Source organism: Serpula lacrymans, assembly GCF_000218685.1.
Source record: "Serpula lacrymans var. lacrymans S7.9 unplaced genomic scaffold SERLAscaffold_8, whole genome shotgun sequence".
NCBI classification, from domain to species: domain Eukaryota; kingdom Fungi; phylum Basidiomycota; class Agaricomycetes; order Boletales; family Serpulaceae; genus Serpula; species Serpula lacrymans.
In genome coordinates, this window is record NW_006763297.1 from 1,740,669 (window position 1) to 1,763,992 (window position 23,324).

At 45.6% G+C, this 23,324-nt stretch overlaps 8 protein-coding genes across 8 annotated transcripts; 4 read left to right on the forward strand and 4 right to left on the reverse strand.

Annotated features, from left to right (window-relative positions):
• Window positions 1-663: 663 nt before the first annotated feature.
• Window positions 664-3,612, reverse strand: SERLADRAFT_470342 (uncharacterized protein; the record flags this gene model as incomplete). Its single annotated transcript, XM_007319595.1, is given in 9 exon segments — window positions 664-1,431; window positions 1,484-1,599; window positions 1,657-1,717; window positions 1,737-2,385; window positions 2,435-2,666; window positions 2,721-2,951; window positions 3,004-3,182; window positions 3,236-3,369; window positions 3,426-3,612. 6 exon segments carry the CDS (start codon window positions 3,574-3,576, stop codon window positions 2,308-2,310), a joined length of 1,005 nt encoding a protein of 334 aa, XP_007319657.1.
• On the forward strand, window positions 3,605-4,798 carry SERLADRAFT_470348 (uncharacterized protein; the record flags this gene model as incomplete). Its single annotated transcript, XM_007319596.1, has 6 exons — window positions 3,605-3,664; window positions 3,738-3,796; window positions 3,853-3,950; window positions 4,007-4,106; window positions 4,162-4,615; window positions 4,691-4,798. 6 exons carry the CDS (start codon window positions 3,637-3,639, stop codon window positions 4,762-4,764), a joined length of 813 nt encoding a protein of 270 aa, XP_007319658.1.
• Window positions 4,799-4,869: 71 nt separating this feature from the next.
• SERLADRAFT_470352 (uncharacterized protein) lies at window positions 4,870-8,195 on the forward strand (the record flags this gene model as incomplete). Its single annotated transcript, XM_007319597.1, has 16 exons — window positions 4,870-5,112; window positions 5,160-5,688; window positions 5,743-5,856; window positions 5,911-6,053; window positions 6,118-6,202; window positions 6,256-6,739; window positions 6,792-6,842; window positions 6,894-6,959; window positions 7,021-7,112; window positions 7,172-7,227; window positions 7,279-7,339; window positions 7,390-7,437; window positions 7,489-7,547; window positions 7,605-7,721; window positions 7,777-7,845; window positions 7,901-8,195. The coding sequence occupies 16 exons, from the start codon at window positions 4,874-4,876 to the stop codon at window positions 7,959-7,961; spliced, it is 2,274 nt and encodes a 757-aa protein (XP_007319659.1).
• Window positions 8,196-8,281: 86 nt separating this feature from the next.
• On the forward strand, window positions 8,282-11,385 carry SERLADRAFT_439209 (uncharacterized protein; the record flags this gene model as incomplete). Its single annotated transcript, XM_007319598.1, has 15 exons — window positions 8,282-8,511; window positions 8,573-9,098; window positions 9,152-9,265; window positions 9,318-9,460; window positions 9,518-9,602; window positions 9,661-10,144; window positions 10,195-10,248; window positions 10,312-10,377; window positions 10,437-10,528; window positions 10,580-10,635; window positions 10,692-10,752; window positions 10,809-10,856; window positions 10,911-11,140; window positions 11,193-11,261; window positions 11,325-11,385. 15 exons carry the CDS (start codon window positions 8,282-8,284, stop codon window positions 11,383-11,385), a joined length of 2,319 nt encoding a protein of 772 aa, XP_007319660.1.
• A 565-nt stretch (window positions 11,386-11,950) lies between these two features.
• Window positions 11,951-14,468, forward strand: SERLADRAFT_362067 (uncharacterized protein; the record flags this gene model as incomplete). The annotated part of the gene is made up of 4 exons (XM_007319599.1): window positions 11,951-12,505; window positions 12,638-12,922; window positions 13,412-14,118; window positions 14,177-14,468. 4 exons carry the CDS (start codon window positions 11,951-11,953, stop codon window positions 14,466-14,468), a joined length of 1,839 nt encoding a protein of 612 aa, XP_007319661.1.
• Window positions 14,469-14,609: 141 nt separating this feature from the next.
• SERLADRAFT_470357 (uncharacterized protein) lies at window positions 14,610-16,844 on the reverse strand (the record flags this gene model as incomplete). The annotated part of the gene is made up of 6 exons (XM_007319600.1): window positions 14,610-14,931; window positions 14,990-15,673; window positions 15,730-15,918; window positions 15,972-15,992; window positions 16,046-16,204; window positions 16,267-16,844. 6 exons carry the CDS (start codon window positions 16,342-16,344, stop codon window positions 14,773-14,775), a joined length of 1,290 nt encoding a protein of 429 aa, XP_007319662.1.
• Window positions 16,845-17,227: 383 nt separating this feature from the next.
• Window positions 17,228-21,965, reverse strand: SERLADRAFT_450196 (uncharacterized protein; the record flags this gene model as incomplete). Its single annotated transcript, XM_007319601.1, has 19 exons — window positions 17,228-17,428; window positions 17,479-17,560; window positions 17,619-17,733; window positions 17,786-17,863; window positions 17,924-18,244; window positions 18,304-18,590; window positions 18,714-18,872; window positions 18,958-19,000; window positions 19,572-19,686; window positions 19,740-19,871; window positions 19,926-20,056; window positions 20,113-20,220; window positions 20,281-20,439; window positions 20,493-20,813; window positions 20,869-21,072; window positions 21,137-21,364; window positions 21,421-21,500; window positions 21,570-21,765; window positions 21,821-21,965. The coding sequence occupies 19 exons, from the start codon at window positions 21,908-21,910 to the stop codon at window positions 17,311-17,313; spliced, it is 2,967 nt and encodes a 988-aa protein (XP_007319663.1).
• Window positions 21,966-22,762: 797 nt separating this feature from the next.
• On the reverse strand, window positions 22,763-23,262 carry SERLADRAFT_470366 (uncharacterized protein; the record flags this gene model as incomplete). The annotated part of the gene is made up of 1 exon (XM_007319602.1): window positions 22,763-23,262. One exon carries the CDS (start codon window positions 23,213-23,215, stop codon window positions 23,060-23,062), a length of 156 nt encoding a protein of 51 aa, XP_007319664.1.
• Window positions 23,263-23,324: the final 62 nt, after the last annotated feature.

Below are 23,324 nucleotides of genomic sequence, written 5' to 3' on the forward strand. Positions count from 1 at the left end.
CAGTGTAAATGGCCCTATATTCAATGGGAGTATTGATAAATGCATTGGCTCCACATGTGCTACATAACTTAACCCACAGAACAGTGTGGAGAGTGATAATATATATATGTTTTAAAATAGGGGCTGTATGAGTATATCCAAAAGTAGATAAGTTTTAGGTGGTAGTGCGGAACTTTACCATAAAAAGATAGTGCACATACATATTTGGGAAGTGTTCCTGGAACATTTCTTGATGGATTGATGGGGAGGCTCACAGCAAGATCTGTCAGAGGCTCTCACAGAGTGCACAAAGAGATGTAAAAAGAGGCTCTCAGGGAATGCACAAAGAGGGTGAAAATTAATTTCATTTTAGTATTTATTGTAGAGTATACCTCTCGAGAGGATCCACAGAGGCTTCTGGTAGTGATTTAGGCTGTATGCCAAGTATAGTAAATCAATTGCTTATAGGGGCTCAAGAGGCTGGAGGGATGGTGGAGACCTATTTCTCACGACGTAAAAACCCCATCTGTAAGACCGTGGGAACCTCCCCGAAGTGCTGCCTGAGGTGTCCGGGACGGCGGTCCTGCGTCGCTTGCCCCAGGCTTACTTTGCATGACGTTATGGGATTTGATAAGCCCGACTCGATAGCAACTTCTAGGTGCTTGAGTAGTACGTAGTAAGCACGAACCATCAGTAAGCTGCAGCTTGGTGCGAAACTTAGCTAGCTCTAATGCCCGGAACACGCCACTTAACCACGAGATTGCGCCAGAACATGTGAACTCGATTTGGAATAACATAGAACCATGCACCTAGAAAACGCAATTCACGGTATTACAAAGCTCCTTAGCAAGCAGCCCCGGAGAAGAGCTTTAGATACCATGATACAAGTTACGTGGTGGTATATAAGGATGGAAGAAATAGAATCAAACGCAGTTCTCAGTTCAGTAACAAACACTCAGTCGTGTCACCCCTCATCAGAAATCAATTTCCTCACCAAATAAACAATGGCGACAGCAGCGGTTCTTGCTCCCCACGACGTTCACACCAGCCTGAACTACTTTTCGGCGGTCAACGATGAAGCACCATACAATTACGTCCAAGCTCCTCCTCCAGGCGTACTCAGGAGCAACGTCGGGGCAGAATCGCACCCTACTGTCATTCATGACATTCGTGGCCAGGAGCATACCGTCGGTTTAGACAAGACCGGTTTCCAGTTTGTTAAGCACGTGAGCGAAGAGAAGGACTTCTTGGATGATGCGGCCATTGAGGTCAAGTACTATAAAGAAGTGGAGGAATTACTGAAGAAGGAAGCTGGGGCAAAGAAGGTATTCATCTTTGACCACACAATAAGGTGCGAGGTCCTCTTTGGTTACGAACTTTGGTGTCTTGACTAACTCCCACGTCAGGCGAAACTACAAGGACCAGCCGGGAGAAAACACCCGTGGCCCAGTGGTAAGAACATAGTTTAAACAGTATATGCAACTCGAATCTTACCATCTTCTAGCAACGTGTACATATCGACCAAACTTTCGAAGCTTCTGTCCAAAGAGTCTATCGTCACCTCGGCGACGACGCTGAACGTCTCCTCAAAGGGCGTGTCCGCATCATCAATGTTTGGAGGTATGTCCTGGTCCGATATAAGATCTACATGTGTGTTCTCATTTTTCTGCATTGCAGGCCTATTGAAAACCCCGTTGCTCATAACCCACTCGCTGTTGCTGATTATTTCTCCATCGATGTCGACCACGACCTTGTTTCTACACGCCTTATCTACCCAGATCGTGAAGGAGCCATTTTCAGCGTTCGTTATAACCCTGGTCATAAGTGGTACTTCCTCGCGGACCAGCGTCCAGACGAGGTAACACTGATCAAGTGCTTCGACTCCGATGTCGACAAGGCCAGATTGACTCCTCATTCGGCCTTTGTCGACTCTACGAGTCCCAGTGATGCACCCCTCAGGCAGTCAATCGAAGTCAGGGCTTTAGTCTTTGATACCGAGTAAATGGCGAGTTAGTAAGTGAGGGAGTTGTTGTCTTGTAGTCACAGAATAGTCAAATCCATGCTAATCACGAAAATGTATTTGATAGTCACTGTAAATCATTTTTGATGAGCCACTGATGTTTTAGCTATGCTGCAGTAAAAGTCAATGCAAACTACTCACTACTCGTCCCATGGTATTACATTTTCAACGATACATCAGAGTATACGAGACGGTGAGTAACAACATGGACGGCACACTGACAACGACCATGTTACGATATATCCACAGTTTGATCGATTGAATTTCTAGACGTAAATACTGAATAACTTGAAACATCGACTACGACCTTATGCGCCAACAGCAGAAACAGCAACTTGGGCGCCGTCAAGTCCGTTGGCATATTGAAATTGGTCTGAGTTCTCATACTAGGACTATGTCAGTCTGGATGCATTTGAACTGGTAGTGGCCCCTTACCTCCCACATATCTATAGCAACTTCACAACTTTCGCGGACCACACGGGGAGAATCCTCTCGTACCATCCATTCTTTGAGGTGGGGCAGTACTTCTGGTGTGGCGATACCGCCGAGTGCTTCAGCGGCTTCGTGACGTACCATGTCAGACTCGTTGCCGTCTTGTAGGACTTTAATGAGGGAAGGCACCGAGTGTACAGAAAGCAATTGTCCGAACACAAAGGCTATCTCATGCCTAAAAACGACATAAATTCAGGATGGGCCGGAATATCGTTGACTGACAACTCACTTGAAAAGAGCACTGTCGTCAGAGAATCCAGCCGCAAGGGCATCCACTGCCGCTGCACTACCAATATTCCGCAGGGCAAACATAGCGCGATAACGTTCGAAGAGGGGTAATTGTATATCAAGTAAAGTTGAGCGGAGAGCATCGATACTTTTTCCTGTGGTATCCTCAGGCTTGGGTTGACCGGAAAGCAAGCCTGACGTTGGGGGTGCGGGATCGATCGACGTGTAGGTTCTACGAACATTTGATGAGTATCAACGAGATACATTTCAAGGATCAAGCACACAATTCTATCCCTGAATTACCCGTGACAGTATGCTTTTTACCTTCCTCCGAATTATCCCATGTAATCTTCGCAAGTGCAATTTCACAAGTTTCACGTACGCTCCTGTTGGGATCGGATAAGTATTGGGTAAGCACTGGGATGGATTCTGTAGAAGATATCGCTCCCATAGCCTCAGCTGCCTATCTCATGTGAGGTCAACGCTAAGAATCAAATGATCGAAGAGTTAACTTACCTCGTGCCGTACCATGGGATCTTCCGTAGGGTTTTTCAGGACTGATTCAAGCGTAGAAAGGGCAGATGTTTGCTTCATCTGTCCCAGACAATATGCCAGTTCATGTTTCAGTAAGGCAGACGGATCTTTGAAGCCTGTTCGAAAACCTGATATGAGCGAACTTGCACATCAAAAAATGAGCTAATCTGACCTTCAGAAATAATTCTGACTGCATCTTCATTTTTGAGAGACTTGAGCGTAAATAAAGCACGAAAGCGATTATGAAGTGGGACGTTTCCAGAGGCGTTTAGTAGCGAAGCCTCGAGGGCTTTGAGCTCGGATGGAGAGATTGCAGCCACCATAATAACGGAATGTAGAAAGATAATTTGTCGGACTTCAAATATCCTTCTTCAAAGATCACCATGCCCAAGTCAAAACGTGCCCAACTCGGTGAGATCGATGAAAAACATTATCAAGGATGCGTTGACCATTCTTACACAACTTTCTTGAATCCCTTGCTTAGTATCGCTCACTCAGGTCTCCAAAAAGACCAGAGAACACAAAAATGCGCTCTTGGAAGAGGTTAGTACACCACGATTGCTTTCATAGAGCGATCATTGATGTTTGTCTAATGATAGGTCCAAAAAAATGCAGAGAAGTGGAAGTACTGCTGGTTATTTGAAGTAGGAGCTATGCGTAACGCGCATCTAAAAATTGTCCGGAAACTCTGGAAAGAGTACGTGCAGACATGCACCGGATGATTTCACCTCCTTACAACAAATTTTGATATAGCACTGCTCGGATATTCTTTGGGCGAGGGGCTGTCATGGCTAAAGCATTGGGTACGACACTAGAGGAGGAGCATCGTGAAGGACTGCATAAGCTAGCTAAGGTGAGTGTTTCCATTGGATATTTCATGATGCAACTGAAGGAACGGAACGTTACAGCAAATAAAAGGTCAAGTTGGTCTGTTTTTCACAGACTCAGAACCACAGGAGGTGATCGAATGGTTCGATGATTTCCGACAACCTGATTTTGCACGGTCAGGGAATATCGCCACTCGGACTGTTATACTCCCTGCTGGACCTGTAATGCGCGTACACTCGGATCCTCCAGAGCCATTCCCTCACAATGAAGAACCCCAATTACGAAAACTTGGCTTGACAACCTCAATGAAAAGAGGTGTGCCTACATTAGAAGCGCCTCACAAACTATGCGAAAAGGGGAAAGTTCTCAGCCCCGAACAGACCCAGCTTCTTAAGCTTGTTGGGGAGAAAATGGTTGTATTCCGGGTAGCGTTGTTGGCCCGGTGGGACTCTGAGAATGGTGAAGTTACCCAGATCGAGAATAGTGGGTTGGGTGAGGAGAAGGGTAATGATGAAGAGGATGAGGATGTGATGAGTGAGTAGGACACACTTTTGTATTTTGTTTCATTATGAGTATACCTCTTGTGTGACGTTTTACTAATTTTACAAGGACTCAACGAGCATCTACATATCATCTCGAGCTGCACACGATCTGTCATCAACGTGTGGGTGCAGAGTTCTTAGTATATCAAAAGTATAAAAAGCACTCTGGATAGTATCACGTGAACATGAAATACAAGCAGAATAAGAGCCGTATCATGAATGTGCCATGCAGATAATTAAATAATTGACCATGCGACTGCCTCACCTTCTGACTTTTCTAGGGTTATCTGCCCAGGTTCCCCTTCGAGATCCTTCTCTCGACACGACTGCCATCATGCCAGCCAAACCAGATTTCTCTTTCAAAGAGGGTGCAGATATATTCTCCCCCAAGGATCTCATCGAACTCGCAAGGCCGGGTGCTGGTGCTGCCAACGATGCAGGCGATCTCGTACTGGTCCCTGTTTCTAAATTCTCTTTTGAAGATAAGAAGTGAGTGTATACAATCGATCAACGCGTAAATGCTGACCATAGCCTAGAAACAACAAATCGATCGTGGTTGCCCCATTGGAATCTACAGCGCAACCGCTTGAGATTGTTCTTCCCAACGGCGGGGACGTATTCTGGCTTGACTCTCGAACTATCGCTCGCGTCACGGTCGTGGAAACGGAGAAGGACAAAGATAAGAAACAAGAAATATACTCACACACACTCAAGTTCGACACACAGGGCTCTTCCGTGGGTATCTTGAGTTCGGAACCACCTGCGTTGATCGGTTCATTCCCTGTTACCACCGCGGGCAACTTCCGCTACAATCTTCCATCAGGCATTCTGGTATTTTCCGCCTATGTATATTCCGACGGGGATCTCTCCACTGTCAAAGCCAAAGATGAGGCTTACGAGAATAGGGGGACCACCGCTCTCGTCTACGATGATACTTTTGAAAGGCAATGGGATACATGGGTGGGACCTAAACACCAGTCGCTATTCAGTGTCAGCCTTTCCAAAGGCTCAGATCAGAAATGGGTCCTGGGTGACAAATTCGTGAATACTCTACCAGCTGGACATGTGAGTTTCTGCCAGATACATATGATGCAATGATTGAGTGCGTCGGGTAATTAGAGTGCTCCTGTTGAGCCGTTCGGTGGAACCGACGATTTCGACATTTCAGAGACCCACATTGTCTACACCACGAAGGACCCTAACCTCCCAGGTGCTTGGCACACAAAGCAAAATGTACGCACCTCCATGAACTATTTTACTTGAATCTTGGTACATCGACATAGGTAGATATTCTTGGTGGATTTCAATGGAACAAAAGCCGTCGAATTGACTAGTGGGACATATGGTGCTACACATGCACCTGTATTTAATAAACAAGGCGATAAAGTTGCGTGGTTGCAGCTTGATAAAGATGGCTATGAATCGGACAGGTATGTGAAATTTTTGTATCTGCTGGATGCTATATGAGTTTTTATCTTACTTGTTTGTTATCAGGGCAAAGGTCGTTATCTACGATCTCACAAAGAACGTTCGCTATACTTTGACCCAGAACTGGGATCGCTCTCCAGATGTATTGGCAGTACGTGTCGAGAGTCTGCCATTGGGATGCGGGCATTTACTTGCTTAATATAGTTTTCAGAAAGCGGCGACTACCTTTACTTCACCGCGGGTGACCATGCAAGAATCAAAGTCTTCACATTGCCTGTACCCCCTACCCCAAGTGAATCGACGACGCACCCTTCATTCCCCTCCAAGTACTCCACTCCCGTGCCCCTCACCGACTCTCGCGCGGCGTCTGGTGTCCAGATTCTTTCCAACAATCGCCTCGTATTTACCTCATCATCCCTCACCACCCCTAATGATGTCTTCATCATTCGTCAACTTGATCGTGTAGAAGCAGACATATCCAGCCAGGCAGCCAATGTATACAGAGGACAGCTAGAGCAAGTTACCCGCTTCACGGCAGACTCGCTTCAAGGGAAAAATCTCAGTGAAGGGGAAGAATTTTGGTTCAAAGGCGGGGACGACATCGATGTCCAAGGGTGGATCTTGAAACCCAAGGGCTGGAAAGCTGGTGATGAAAAGAAGTGGCCTATCCTTCTCCTCATTCACGGAGGTCCGTTAATAATCTTGTGTACTCCTTCTCCTATCTCACACAATTTTTTTAGGCCCACAAGGAGCTTGGGAAGATCAATGGTCTACTCGCTGGAACCCGAATGGTGGGGAACTTCTATCTATGTGACATCTAATCATTGATATCTGCTACTCAGTCTTCGCACAGCAAGGTTACTTCACAGTGGCCATCAATCCCACTGGATCCACGACATTCGGTCAAAGTGGGTCATGACTCAAGTTTTTGTGTTTTGCGGTCGCTCACCATGTTCTTTCAAAATTCAGACTTTACTGACGCTATCTCAGAAAACTGGGGAGGCAAACCATTTGTTGATTTGCGCAAAGGATGGCAATATGTTTTGGATAATTATCCAGAGGTACGTTAGCATGAGGACGGTGGTGATTGCTAATACCCTAATGAATATGTCTCACTTAGGTTGACGCAGACAGGGCTGTGGCTGCAGGTGCTAGTTGGGGTGGATACGCCATAAAGTATAACCTATAAATTTTGGTCTTTGGTCCAGACTAACCATCATTGATTAGCTGGATACAGGGAAACCCCCAGTTCGGATTCAACTTTAAGGCTCTGTTCTGTCACGATGGAGTACGATATATCGGTCAATTGTCTCATCATGCTTTCTGATATTGCTATAGGTCTTCGACACAAATTACAATGGGTACTCAACTGACGAGTTGTTCTTCGTGCGTTGTTTGAGTAATATATCTATCTTAAATACTGATTCAAATCACTAGTGCAACCACGAATGGGGAGGAAAGCCCTGGGAGGAGAAAAGCAGGGCACTGTCACTGAAGTAAGTTTAAGTTGGAATAGTCCATATAATGTTCTAATATAATTCAATTGCTTTTAGGTACAGTCCTTCGAACACCGTCACGAATTGGTCGACCCCTCAACTTATCGTACATGGAAGCAAAGACTATCGCCTCCCCGAGACAGAAGGCATCGCAGCCTTCCATGCTTTGCAACAGTAGGCGTTTCAACTCGATGAAAGAGATCATTGCTAATTATTGACCACCCTCAAGGCTCGGTATCCCTAGCCGACTTGTAATCTTCCCGGATGAGAACCACTGGGTGCTGAACCATGGTAACAGGTATGGAACACTAGATAAACCTGCATAGTTTTATTTTGCTAATTTCGGATTGTAGCCTGAAATGGCATTACGAAGTGCTCAGATGGTTTGATGAATATGTGGGTGTCAAGGAGTAGATAAGGAAGTATACGAACCAATCAAGCTGAATGAGCATATGATATGATATGCTAACTGCAAATTAAGAAAGGAAAATAATTGCAGGGTGCTGGCTATATTTCTGAGACGCGTCATAATCAACGCGTTGTATTGCAATCAGTTTTGTGCTATCACGTGGTTTATTCATTTATCTTACCATGCGGGCGGTAGTCACGGTACCAGAAGTTATTGGCTTGACCCAAATTTATATCTCTGCCACAGAATCCGCCTTAAAAGGCCCAACTCAACTAAGTGAAATGATGCGTTTACCGCTCTCTCACTGCTTAGGTTTAGCGCTAAAATGCCTCTCACAAGTCACCATGTCGGTGGAACAAGTCACGTTGGAAGAAACGTAGACACAGGGCTCGTAAATGACACTCAGTCCACGACACCGAGCGCAATAGCGGATGGGGCAACCCAATTCACGGCAGAGTTTCTTACCCAGCTGCCAAGACCCGGAGCAGGCATCGCGAATCCAGCAGGCGATCTCGTTTTCGTCCCCGTAAGCCAGTATTCGCATGCGGACAAAAAGTCAGTGTTACCTTCTTCATTACTTGATCTTGATTGCATTGGCTAATCCTCGTGAATATAGGACCTACAAATGTGTATACATTGTGTCACTAGTCGCACGCGTCCCGCCTCTCAAGGTTCCTGTTGAAGAGCCAGGCGACGCATTCTGGCTCGACTCTCGTACACTTGCTCATATATCCGAGACTGGTGAAGAGAAGAAGAAAACCAAAGAGCTTTATGCATTATCGCTAGCGTTTGATGCTGGAGTTGATGGTGATGCTTTGAAGGCCTCAGAACCGTCGGTTCTAGTGGGTTCATTCCCAACGACCACTGTCGCTAACTTCCGTTACTCTCGAGCTGCAGAAAGACTAGTACTCTCTGCCTATGTTTATCCTGATGGTGATATCTCAGCTGTCAAGGCAAAAGACGATGCATGGGAAAACAGGGGTACCACAGCCTTGGTGTACGATAACACTTACGAGAGACATTGGGATAAATATGTAGGGCCTAAGGAATCTTCACTTTTCACTGTGTCACTCCATAAAGACAGTCAAAGAAAGTGGGTACTCGGTGACGATTACGTGAATGCTCTACAAGGAACGAAGAATGTAAGTCTGGCGCCCACGAATGACCTTAAGTGAGCTCACTATCTAATCTTCAGCACTGTCCAGTGGAGCCTTTTGGTGGAACCGACGATTTTGATGTCTCTGATAGTCGCATCGTTTATACCACAAAAGATGCCTCTTTACCAATGGCTATCCACACGAAACAAGATGTTGGTATACTTTCGGTGTCAGCAAGACCACTTCACTCATATGTGAATGCAGATATTTTTGGTGGACTTCACGGGAGAAAATTTAAAAGAGCTGACATCTGGAAATCAAGGCGCTACACATAATCCAGTCTTCAATAAGCAAGCCGACAAGGTTGCATGGTTAGAGCTCGATGAAGATGGCCATGAAGCTGATCGGTTTGTGTCATATGGCGTATATCTCAAATTGCTGCGTTGATAGACCTTATTCTTTAGATCTAAGATAGTACTCTACGATCTTCAAAAAGATATCAGGTTCACGCTTACGCCCGATTGGGATCGATCGCCTAGTACATTATCTGTAAGTGGTCAGTCCGATGGTATGTTGTCATTCAGCTCATCATCTTCTTTCCACGTAGTTTTCGACCAGTGGTGATCATCTCTACTTAATTGCCGGCGAATATGCCAGGGACAAGATTTTTGTACTTCCAGTTCCACCGACACCGGAACAATCCTCTACCAAACCTGAGCTCGAGTCTAGATTCACGACGCCAATAGCTCTAACCGATCATCACAGTGCTTTGGATATCCAAGTCCTATCTAACAATCGCCTTCTCTTCACCATGAACTCGTTTACCGCTCCGAATGATGTCTATGTGCTTAACGGTCTAGACCGCATTGAATCGGATATTCAGAGTCAAGTCTCGAGCATATATCGGGGAGAATTGGACCGTTGCACACAGCTTACGACAGACAATATGAAAGGCCTGAATTTGCCAGATGGTGAAGAGTTTTGGTTCAAAGGTGCCAATAATAAAGACGTTCAAGGGTGGTTGTTCAAACCAAGAGGCTGGAAAGAATCTGACAAGAAAAAGTGGCCTATACTCATGATGATTCACGGAGGTAACTTTGGTTTGCTATCGTCTCTCCAATATATCAAAATACTTTACTAGGTCCCCAGTGGGCTTGGAAAGATAACTGGTCCGCACCCAACTGGAATCACATTTGTGAGGTTTGACCAAAGATATGATAATTTCAATTGAACTCAAATAGCCTGCCCGCGTTTCTAGTGTTCGCTGAACATGGCTATTTCACAATCGCCATGAATCCTACAGGCTCGACTACGTTCGGTCAAGGTATAATATTACTGGTCTTTCTACTTTCAATCTTGATCCTCATGTATTCTTCCGTGTAGAATTCACCGACAGCATTACCGGAGACTGGGGAGGAAAACCATTCGTTGACATGCAGAATGGGTTCAAATACATACTAGATAATTATCCACAGGTAAGTAGTATTCTCTTTGATCTACATATGGACATGAATGACATGTGGTAGATTGACCCAGAACGGGCTGTTGCAGCTGGCGCAAGTTGGGGAGGTTATGCTATCAAGTACGATATTTCACTTTCTTGCACGTAGCATATTTAACCTAACTGCCGACTTGTAGCTGGATTCAAGGTCACCCAGAACTAGGTTTCAATTTCAAAGCAATGGTGAACCATGATGGGGTGAGTCTAAGCTACATTTATATGCAGTCCAGTAACATCTAAGACTGTATTGCTAGATCTTTGACTTTGAGTATGATCAGTATTCAACGGATGAACTCTTCTTCGTATGTCCTTTGTTTATCCTTCTTGCAAATGGGGCTCATCTTGCCATTTCGTAGTTCAATCACGAAGCTGGTGGGCTGCCTTGGGATAGCAAAGGGAAGGAGTTTTTAAAGAAGTATGAAGCATGTCCCTTATTCGAATGGGACACATTTTTTACTAAAAGTATCAGGTTCAACCCTACAAACTTCGTTCACAAGTGGGCAACGCCGACGCTTTTCTTCCATGGAAGCAAGGATTATCGCCTCCCTGAGACTGAGAGTATTGGTGCATGGCATGCTCTACGACAGTAAGTCCCCGGAAGCTGGCAAGGCATGATGATGATATTCATTACCCTATAGGCTTGGGGTTCCTAGCCGACTTGTAATATTCCCCGACGAGATTCATGGTACGCTGAATGGCGGCAACGTGTGAGTATTACCCATTCTTGACCCTGAAATTGGTATTGTGAACTCACAGGTTCCGATTGATAGTATCAAATGGCACGAGGAGACGTTCAAGTGGTTGGATCAGTACGTCGGATTGAACACATAGCGAATGGTCGAATGTTTCTTTGGTGTAAACTTATGGCGCGTTGAATCTGAATGTAAGTTAATGTAAAATTCTATGTCGAGATAACTTGGGGGTTCCGTGTGCAAGGAAGAATCAAGTGCCAGGAGCGATAAGAGGAAGTGACGGATCTTTGCTGGACGGGATAAGCTCTTATCTTTACGACATCAATCCATCCGAGCCATGCACATTCTTAATACTCATAATGCTGTTCGGTCCTTCTTTTACCAAATGCTGTCGGTGGCTAAGTATATGGCAAGCTGGTCAAAATTGGAACGGGTAAACAGTCTTATAATCTCGTTGGGGACAGGTTCAGGTTGAGTTCTGACTTGAGCTTCGTATGTCTTGAGATCTTCTCTTCACAATTCTATAATACAACTATCGATCGCCTTGCGACACACGGTAAATGCCATGAGCTTCTGTTGTTATAGGAAAACAGCTCAATTCCTCATTGTCCTCCAGATATAGATCAGTTGAGCTGCAAACCCTCAATCATCACCCCATCGCACGTCCCTATTGTCCAAATTACCTATCCATTCATCATCATATCATGCTTATTGACGGCACAGAGGATCGTAAACGATTTGTGTTTAACGAATGGGTTAGAGATCCTAAAGGCCCCTATCTCACAAAACCACCTCCACACGGCAAGCGAACGACAAATGGAATGATATGGGGCAACTCTTCAAATGATTTCTTCTGGATCAGACGCCTACCTGGAGTGGACGTTATGACCATCTGGTCTCGCAGTATGATACGGCAGTTCGGTGAAAATGTCTTGCATGAAGAAGACGATTTTGAGCCCGATCCTCGTCAATTACACCCATATCCAAGATTAGGGCTCTTAGTAGACGAATCGCATGCTATCTACGTCGGCATGGTAGATATCGCGAAATATATTGAGCGTAACGTCACCAACGAAAACAACAAGATCGGACTAGAAAGCGAAAGCTCTGATGTGAAGGGGGAGAATAGTGCGCAGGGAGATAACGGAGATATCAGCGCGTCAACCGCCATGAAAGTCGATGATGAAGGAGACCAGACATTGAATGATTCCAACGCGAAGAGCGAAGACGGTATCATTGAGACACAAGACGGGACAACAGTCAACAAATCCGCGGATGAGATGCTGCAATCTAATAATGCTGAAAAGATGGAAGATGTTCAGGAGAACTCTGGTCTTAATGCTGGAAGGTCCGAGCTTATCGAGAAATCCCAGATGGCAAGTACGGACGAGGTCGTTATATTTGCGTCACCCCAGAACGCCGAAGCACCCATCGACATAACGCTAACAGAGAGCACCGTGCCTCATGAGCGCGATCAAAGAGAGCTTCCTGAGGAACGGATCCAAAACACTGTTGATGTTTTGCAAGATGCATCGATGGATGTCGAGGATTCTGATACGAATGAAAATGAAAGGGTGGACGACATACAAGCAAAGATCCATGCTGGCACTTATGCTTCAGAAAATGCACCGGGGATTGTGGAGAGTTGCAAGGTAGAGAAGGATGAAAGGGACAACGTCAGCGATCTTGCACCTAAGAGTGCACAGATGGACGCAGATGGTCTGATTACAGACTCGGACGCCGACGGTAAGGTCGATGACACAGAGAAGGAGGATGAGCAAATACACGCGAAGAGCACTCAAGTAAACAATATCGAAAAGGAGGGTATTGACCCCGGTTATTCCATGGTGAACGGTGAACAACCGGACGCAGAGGCTCAGGGTACCGAGAGCGGCGATACTGAGAGCGACCCCTGTAGCGAGGAAAACGAAGACAACGATGAAGAGAACTCGTTAGGTGGTTTAAGTGAAAATGTGAGCGTCACACCTCTGATAACTTCCATGTTGCATTAAGCCATACTTACTTCAGCAATACTTCATCTACAAACCTTCTGTGGAGAATTTCAAGGATAAGCCAATGCAAGCCGAAGACGAGAACATTGAAGAAGACGTACGTATTCAATGGCTCACGAAAAAGCATAGACTAGGCTGATACTTCATCCTCAGATCGGTATATGCGCAAGGTACCGCCCTAGCTCGTTGCCAAAGCTCGAAGAAAAAATACCTAGTGAATTCTTCCCGGACGTCCTCCTCGTTAATGATCCAGACGGGGTCACGTATGGACGTGAAAGTCAACATTGGAAGACCCAAAGAGATGGTTTATGTGAGAAACCGAAGTCTAAACCAATTAGGTATCAACGTCGTTATCCCCGTCCCGATATGACTTCGACGGAGGACTCGGTAAAGTCGACCCCTCTCGTGGCCAATCTCGACTTATCATCCGCGCCTCTCCTGGGGGTTGGGAATCACTCTCGCGTACATCGTGGAGCTCTACGGCCGCCACATCCCCTAGTTGCCAATACACCCACGGGTGAGCTAGCTGTAGCAGCGAAGGTATCTTTCCCATACAACTCTGCCCTCGAACTACTTCAGAACGAGGCGAGGATTTACAACGCGTTCCCTGAGCATTTGATGGAGCACTGGTCAGGACTAAATCTAGTCACTCCCCTCCAGAACCCCGTTCCAGTCGGTGCAGTCGTGCCAAGATTCTACGGATATTACTATCCTGTTGATGAGAATAATATCGAAGGTGAAGATAGAGGAGCAGCCGACAGAATGAAGTGTGCATCGCGAAGGTGGGGGCGTAGCCCCATCTTATTACTGGAAGAATGCGGTACGCCGATTGAACCGCACGCATTTGGACCGGATGATAGGTGAGCTGTGCAGTCAGTTCGAAACAAAACTATCCAAGCTGATGGATTTTTGCATAAGGTCTGAATGTTTCTCCTTGTGCCTTCGTCTCCACTATGCAGACTTCATCCAGCGTTCTTTCTATACGCGCAATATTTTAAAGCAACCTGGCCCACTAACAGAACCGCAGCATTTACGCTCCTGGAGTACACCTGCGTTCCGTGTCATCGATTTTGGTCGGGGCGAGAGCTGGAATTTATATCAGAAAGGAAAAACTCTGTCCGAAGCTTCAAACGAATGGTGGGCAATGAGAGAACACGAAAAGCGAAAAGCTGAACGTGAACTGGAGATGACGCCTTTCGCATACCAATGAATGGCTGTTGATGAAACGTAAATAATAGAGCGAATATGTCCCAACGATCCCCCAATGTTTTCTGATCTTGCTTCGTCGCTTTGTTTTTATATTGCTGTGATCTATCATAAATAGCAGATTTGGTCAGATCTTTTCGTGTTATAACTAAATTCAATATAGCCTGCGTTGTGACTGGTACATGACCGGTACATGGGTTTAAGCTTGCAACAGTGTTTGACATATGATGATACATAGAAAGATACATAATAGGTTATTCAAAATACGAAAATAGGAATAAGAAAATCGACTACACTTAATTCAATGATTAGACTCTCCTTGCTTTTGGTTTCTCGCTAGATAGTTTATTTGTGCGTTTAACGGCAGTGATTTTGCGCCTTTTCTCTGGTATCGCAGTGGTTTTTGTATTTCCTCGACGAGCAGCTTGAGAGATATGCTGGACCCCATACATTTCTTGATCGTTATTCTGCAAATCATTACAGATGATTCAACACAAGCGCTGTCACGATATGCAAAGAACGGACCTCAGGACACATCATTAGTTCGTCTTCATCGTCTGAATCTTCCGCGAGAGAGTGCCCATCTCCTGAGCTTTGGCTATTCTCGACTTCCTCTATCTCACTTTGGCTTTCGATCTCATCCTGTACTGCTTTACGAGTACGCTTCTTCGTGCGCGTCTGTCGTGCAGAACGCGATGGGGGAGCTTCCAAGTTGACAGCAGGAGCTGAGGAGGATGTAGACGCAGAAGGCGAGGGGTCGGAAACATTGCCATCAAAGCTCTCTTCTTTTACAGGTATCTGTACGACAGCCTTTACGCGTCGAATGAATGTAGTCCGAGAGCCTGGAGTATCCCCATCTCCATTGTGTTGTGGTTCACCACGAGAGGGGATTTCCACTGAGAAGGTTTTACCCTTCCCAACCTTTTGCCTGATATTCCTCTGGTGCTCGCTTACTGGCGTCGGCAGTTGTGTTATCGCAAATTTTCCGGGAGCCCTATCACGCGCGGCAGCTAGAGGTTTATCCATGAGAGAGCTGGGCCTTTGAGAGTCGGTTTGAGATTTTGCTGAACTGGTGGAAGGCATATCTTGAGAAGCGGGACTCGCGGACGCGTAATTTGAAAGGTGATGCGATCTTGACGATATTGACATGTTTGTGTCTGTGTATCTGACCTTTGGAGTAAAGGGAAGCGATGGAGTACTTGTCTGGTACTGCAAGCGAAAGCTGAATTCCAGTGGGAGGTATATGCGCGCATATAATCACGTACGTTTAATTGCTCGCTTATAAGCTCGTCTACCCTCAAGGATAGCTTACATCGTTCTTGTTCGACTCTCAAAAACTGCTCTTTCCAGCTGATGGCCTCCTGTCGTGAGGTCTCTTCTAAGCGTAAGCACTGATTCTTCCATTGGGTTGCTTCATGTCGGAGCTGAGCGATGGTCTCCGTTTGATGTTTTACCTACGTTTTTATCAGCTTAAACTGCATATCTGCAACAAACACTCGCGTCGTACAGTCATATCAGCCTGTTCTGCCTACAAGTAACAAATGTCAGTGGGACATTCAGCAAGATGATAAGATGCAATACCGCTGTCTTCCAAGCACCTGCTTCTTCTTTCCAAACCTGTTCATCGCTCCTGGATGCATGCAGAGCCTTGAGTGCATCGTCACGTTCACGTCGCGCCTCCCGCGTCTCTGTGGACACTTTCGCCACTTCGACGCGAGCCTGGTCTTGAACTGTTGCAAACTAGATGAGAATGGATGTTACTTGTCATTTATGTAACTGTAATGAAACGTAAGAACACATACTGCGAGATTTGCAGCTTTGGTAAATGAAGCCAAAGCATCAGTAAGGATTATGGATGGTGGGGAGGATGTGGTTGCCATCGTCGCAGGTCAAGTCGCGTCTCGGCAATGTCCGGTTTCGTCCGTCTGCTTTTGACTGTAGCAACACCGCAAATGCTGGTACAGCTACTGCAAGCATTATGATAACAATAGCAACACTGTTACTTTCACAAATACTCGAGGTCTCTCTCCCCGGATTCTAGATTTCTCCACTCTTTTTTTGTGCAATTCGGTTTCTGACGAAATATGCTCCAGTTTTCCTGGATACTGACGTTCAGAATCAGGCCTGACATCACACTGACGCAATACGAGACACAGTCTGAATACGACCCCAGCGAGTATATATACTCCAATCCAGAAGTACTATCAAACATCCCGTTATCTAAACACTGCCCATAATCAAACCTTGTTCATGATGTCCACCCTACACGAAAGATCCAAAGATGCCAAAAAGCTAGGCAGCGCTACTACCAACACCGATCAGACGTTCAAGAGGGAATATCAGGTTGTTGGTAAACCCGAAACAACAGATCATGATATCCATGAGGATTTTGTGAAGAATCCTCCTCAGGTGAGAGCCTTCCCCCTGCTCACTTTCATTCCATATCCTTATCATGTTAGTAGAATATCCCTGATGGATATCCTTCAGAAACCTCTCAGCCGCTAGGAAAGAAGGAGGGTGCTTATGAGAGGGAGACTTTGCAACCTGGTGTGCTGGGGCAAGAGGGAGTAGGAAGGCCCAAACACTCTGACGTTGAGGGTGAACTGATTAACGAAAACTCTGTTCACTCCAATCGATGATCTCCAGGTGTAGGCTCTTGCTTACTGTTCCAGCAATGATGAAACTGTAAAATATATTGTATTTCATACCATTTTGCATCCATTTATCATACATTCTCACCATATCCTGATCATGATATCCTGATTAAATGAGATACAGAGCTGCGTCGAGTTTTTTATTTTATTTTTTCACGCAATAAGTTATGCAATGCTCAGATAATACAATTTTTACATGAGCTTAGCGCTACCATTCGAACTACCCTTTTTCAGTCTACGTCCAGTGGCGAACAGGAAGCTATCCAGCAATGCTGCGACAGTCAATACTCCTCCCACAATGGCACATGTTCTGCTAACGTTTGAGCATACAATTCACAAAATGTAGATCACGACACTTACGAAGTAAGGAAATGCGCAAATGATTGCCTACCCTCCGAGTGGACTACAAGAATGGGTGATATTTCAAAGTTGAAGAAAGCCCCTGCAGTGAGAATCAGTATATCACGTAAGTCTGTAGTAGTCTGCATATAGAAACATACCTGGCACGCCAGAAACCCCGTGTTGAGTAACAACACCCTCACCATTATCACCTCCCTGTGAGCCTTTGGATAGATCTCGCTCAAAGTGTGTGGCGCTATATTGGTGGGTATTGATCTGCGATCTCAAGTTAATAAACGGACCAAAGTAATAAGCATGAGGGGCCTACGGTTTTCCCATCAATAGTACGGAATTGCGTTGATACGACTTTGAGGAAATACTGGAACATATATTGCGCCTTATTCGTCTACAGTCAAACTATCATTGAGCATCATCTTCTTGATTTACTATTAAAGTAAAATCAAACCTTTGCATTTAGTCCGTCCAGCGGATTTTCGGCTATGCCCATCCGCTGCTTCATGTCCTTCCCAAGCTTCGCCTTGTGGAGATTATACTCATCGTCGGTCATGAACGAGAACTCATGGATGACATGACTAAAGTCATGTCGGTTGTTGTCCTCGCGAAGGTAAGGTACCAATTCATAGAAGTTCCTAGAGCTGCTTTGGAATGACCTTCCTGGCGAGACATTAATATTCCCGATAACCTTGTTCACCCGAAGACGACCAGAGATATTGCATCCTTCCTCCGCTTGGTCCTTCAGCTTTTCCGACCAACCTTCAGCCACACACTAGCCCCGACAAAAGACATGATTAATGACTTCCAACTTTGAGTATCCTTCAAGCCTACCTGCTCAATATTATCTGGATTGTTAAAGCTCCACCCACGGTTGACATAGGCCTGTCGAACATCCTCGCAGCTGTTGCAGCACCCGCCTTCGGGCTCCACACCGCCGTAGCAAGATCCACAGTACCCGTTAGATCGTTGATCATTGAGCTTGTCTATTTCATTGCGTAATTCGCCATTGCGAGCGCCTGGTACAGGCCCGCCTTCAGGTGTAATACGTGTCTTGTGGATGTTGTGCGAGACGTCTCGTTGTTGCTCGCCAGAAATATCCATAATATCAAGACTTAACACTAGAGTAGGACGTCAGCGAAGAGTAACAATGCGATCAAGCAAGTGAAATCATCAGAACAGCCAGATAGGATTATGGGAAAGCAAATCCGGATCAAAAAAAAAATTGAATCTGTCAAACTCACAGTAACATGGAACGCGCGGGAATGTCATATTCATCCTTACACTCAGTTTTTCCCCTCTACTCCTATCCACGATAATTGACGTATCGACATTGACTGTCCGATAATCGAAAAATTCCATGGCCGTGAACGCTAAAATGATGGCAGCAGACAGAATCGTCACTGCAACCAAATCACCAGTCAATTACACTTGCAACTAACATCTCTCCTCTCCCATAATCTCACACTAAGGTAAGATCAGACTTACAGAAAGCGCCCGTGCGTGTCTTGACTTTCACATCTTCTGTTGTCTGTGGGACGTTAGTCAATACGAGTTGCCGACGTGTCACCCACGTATGAGACCAGTGCTTCTGTAGCTAATTGCTCACCTTACCAAAGGCATCGACGCCTTTAAGGCCTGCCAGAAAACCCTTCGCCATAGGACACTATTCCGAGCCTGGTGAAGACCAATAAAAATGAAGAAAAACAGAGAAATATATCAGACGAAGAGCTGTGTGGCTTGAGAGAGAGCACTGTGCTGTCCAGTTACACACGTGACTGGGGTAGCGACGTGTCACTCGGAATCATCTCGCCTTCGGAACGAGGATCACCTCGCAACAAACCCGATCTTTCTCCTCAGACTCGTGTGGTCTTGCCTGTGGTCTGAGCATATCCACAACTCTAGTTCATTGTCCCAAGGTAATAGCTAGATAACAAAGGTGCTAATATTGTACATCATTATTGTAGTCCAATCCTATCAACGCCTTGCTTGACCTTGCCAATCAAATTCCTGACGCCATCTCTGATTCCGTCAGCTTGCACTCCCACATTGTCTGAACTGGACCGATAAACACCACTTCCAGCAGGTCCACCAAGGCTGACATTTACTCCGCCAAGGTTGAGATTCATTGCTGGAGCTGTACTCGCTGATTCCGGTGGAGGTTCGTACACTGATGCAGGAAAAGAAGCGGCTGCGGCACGGAACATCTCCAAGTAACTATTGACACTGGTCAGAAAGAGATCAAAGTGGAAAATAAAATGCGCCCAGACCTCGAAGAATTATGCACGCATGTTCCGCCGAGTAGGAGCCTTGTTCCATTAGATTCTTGATTTAGCAATGAAACAGTTCTTGCTTCCTCATAAGTGGTACCACCGATCATGAAGATTATAACGTCCTGGGGCCTAGTCCACAATTAGCATCCTAACACATGTCGCATGTTGCACAGCAAAACATACCGCTGAAGACTAGCATTCGGCCCTGCTCCATCCAAAAAGGGATAACTGGTGTCCTTCAGTCGATCTCTGAATAGGTTTTCCAGAGTTTGGGACAAATGGGGTGTGTGCTGCGTATACACATTTTCGACGCCCTAAAACGGTTTACAATCAACTTCCATTGAGAATAAATAGCAATAGTACAAATTACCTTTAGTCCCTTTAGAGCAGATCGGCCTTTAGCAAGCAATGACTCGGTCGAGAACAAGTCATCCTGACGCTGGTCAGAGCCAGAAATATTTAGCAATACGTAGACAAGCTATGATATGATTCAATTATATCAAATCGATTGTCTAGATGGATGAGAAAATGGCCGTACTCGAGCATCCTCCTGTGGAACACCATTAGAGAGAAGTAGATTTATGAGAGAGGCAATGTTGCTGGTCTGAGTCTTTTGATAACGAAGAGCATACAGAGCAACGATGCGCAACTTGTTCCATGGATTGATACTAGGATTCGTGATGATAGCCTGCACGTCCTGTTAAGAATGCTATCAGAGTCACCTTAACATAAAGATTTTGTGAATTTTACTCTGTAGTCTGATCCCGAGCTTGTTGCTAAACCCTGTTCTATCTCTCCCACCTCCAAGAGTTTATCTCTTTCAACTAGACGACTCAGCTCGCCCACCAGCGTAACGTGCTTGCTTACGTTCCCTCCGAGCTTCCTGAACTCTGGATATTCTTCGACAAAACGCTTCATATCGGATATTGAATTGATAGAAGACGGTGATTGTGCAAGGGAACGAGTTTGATAAGATTGAACATAGTTTCTCAGCGACGTGCCGAGGTCCCCGAACGTCGCGAGATGATGGCCTTGAAAGAATGGGTCGGTGGAAGTAGTAAGGGTGATTTCCTGTTAGCTGTTGGTTTACGCGAACTTCACTGGTGACGACACAAATAGCGCTTACTGTAAGGTCCTGTTGGATATCAGGTACCATGCTCAAGTTGACGCGACCATTTTGGATACCCAATAGCTCATGTACCATAGCTTGATATGTCCATTGCGAGAGGAGAGGAGTAACTGGATCGTTCCTTCTGTCAAGAATTAATAGTACAGGGGCAACCTGAGTTAAACGGAAGTCGAAGAGGCTAGATTCTGTTTGTATGCGATTCTGTTGGAGTGGATGGTAAATATGATGCTTTCCAAGGCAGTGTGCAAATTCTTGATCCCCTTACCTGGACTTCGATTGCTAACTTCTTGGCCATGGAGCTCATCCTTTCATATCGGATAACGGGCTTCTTTTTTAAACTTAGAAGCACAGCTATAATGCCTTGCACTGAACGATCCAGTGCACTGGCGTCCCATAAGTTAGGAGATGAGCCATATAAAGGCTTATCAGCAGTTGGAGTATGGTTCAGAGAAAACAAAGACGGCAATAGAGGTGCATAGTCCGCGAAGTATTCCTGACATCTCTATCAGTTTACGTTTACTCCACAAAGAATTAGAGAAGCGCAAGTACCTGGACTTCCTTTACTACTTCATATTCATCTACTTCAGCTAGCCGTTCGATGGTGGCTTTACTCAACACGTTGCTGAAATCTGGACGTGTTTTTCATGAGTAAGCAATGCACCGTGCACACGAGTCACCCCAATGATTCACCCACTGACACAGATAGTACTCCCCGTACTTTGGCTCCTTAAGTTCCGTTGACAATGCTTCGATACTATCCGCACTGGGTTGAAGGAAACAAACACATTTCATGTGAGGCATGCGATCTCTCTTTTTGTTGTCTATCCGGTCTGTTAAGTAAACTTGATGGGACAGCAAGGTAGACTGGGTCGAGGCTAATGACACTATAGGCGTCTAGAAACGTCGACAAGGGCAGTATATTAAAGCCAGATGTAAAATAGATCCTTACCGTATGAGTATCCAACAGCAAGACTTTCATCGCAGAGGGTACTGCCACTAACTTTGCGATGTACGCCTCGACTGCCCTGACCACGTCCATCGTTGCCCAAAACTGAGTTATCCTCGATTGTATTCACTTGAGTAATATAATGACGCTGGAGTTGATAGTAAATATATGTTGCTTTTGCACTTTGCAGTGGAGGTACTTACTATTCCGAGTCCAAGGCGATAGTTGAGCCGAGTGCTGTCAGTGCCACACTGAACATTTCCGGCGCATCATCACATGACCCGCTTACGTATCACAGTATTCGTTACGATCACTTCAAGTTTCTTAAGCATCCGAATGTCCTGCGACCTCAAGATAAGGTGTTTGCTCGTAGTACAAGTCTTCATTATCACGATCCGTGCTGTTATCAGTTTGGTATCACTGTGTCATGGCTGCTGACCTCTTGCCTCGGGCAAGCCCATAGTCAGACGACTAAAATTTATCACGTTCCCGCTCTCCATATGTGCTTTCCTCCATCGATATCAAGATATAGTTTTGCCGTTGCTCGCATTGATTAATTGGTTTTAATATCCCTTGCGTTGGAGTCTATCACGACGGTCTGCATAGTGTGTACTAAAACCATGAGAATGGCTGCGAGATACATATACCCAGTCTAAAAATTTCCTCCCAAGGTCTGTCTCGACTTCTCCTCGCCCCAAATACCCGCTTGGCGCTCGCGTATGTCTCCTGTCTGTGATCACAAGTTATAAAATGCCTCCAAGGGTGGATAATCAGACAAATTGCATTGATCGGTCTTTCGCAGATGACATCGCCATCTGTTACAGTGTTTTCGTTTCCGCAAGATGCTTGCTGTCAGGCCGTGTTAGGAGCCATTTTTGCGACCACTCGGACACGTTGTATGTCTCATTGCATATTGTTGGTTCTGGGATAGGCAATGTATGCAAATGGGACAAGAGCGCAAATTCCTCCGCTAAGCCAGCTTGCTTCGTTTGGTGAAATAACGTAAGGAAATGGGCCATTCGAGGTAACTTCTGTTTACCTTAAAACTTTGACGCCACATATAGACATACTACATACGACGGTGTTGACTCTGAAGAGACCCTATGTGCTTTTCCCCTGAGACTTGGCTGCTCATGGAACACGATGTTGGGGGACTGCTAGTACATATGACAGCGCAAGCAAACCTCCGTCGCAGCATCCAGCCGCACCTTTCCTCGTATCACTCCAATCATTTCGAAGCCTTCATTTCCTTGCATTGTCGATCTGCCAATCTTTTTGCCATCTCGTCCTGATTTGGCGGATGTAGTCAAATTTCGCGTGTAGCTGGGATGGGGTCTTATACTTAGAGTTTGACTTTTCAGCAATGGAGATGTCTTTTTGTGCGCCTGTGGAGAGCATCAAGTCATGTAGCCTTCATGTGACTGCGAGACGTGTTGTAATATGGTACACGAGATCGTTGAGCTCGACACGTTAGGCTATGTTAAGCCACCATGGAACTGCTCAGCAC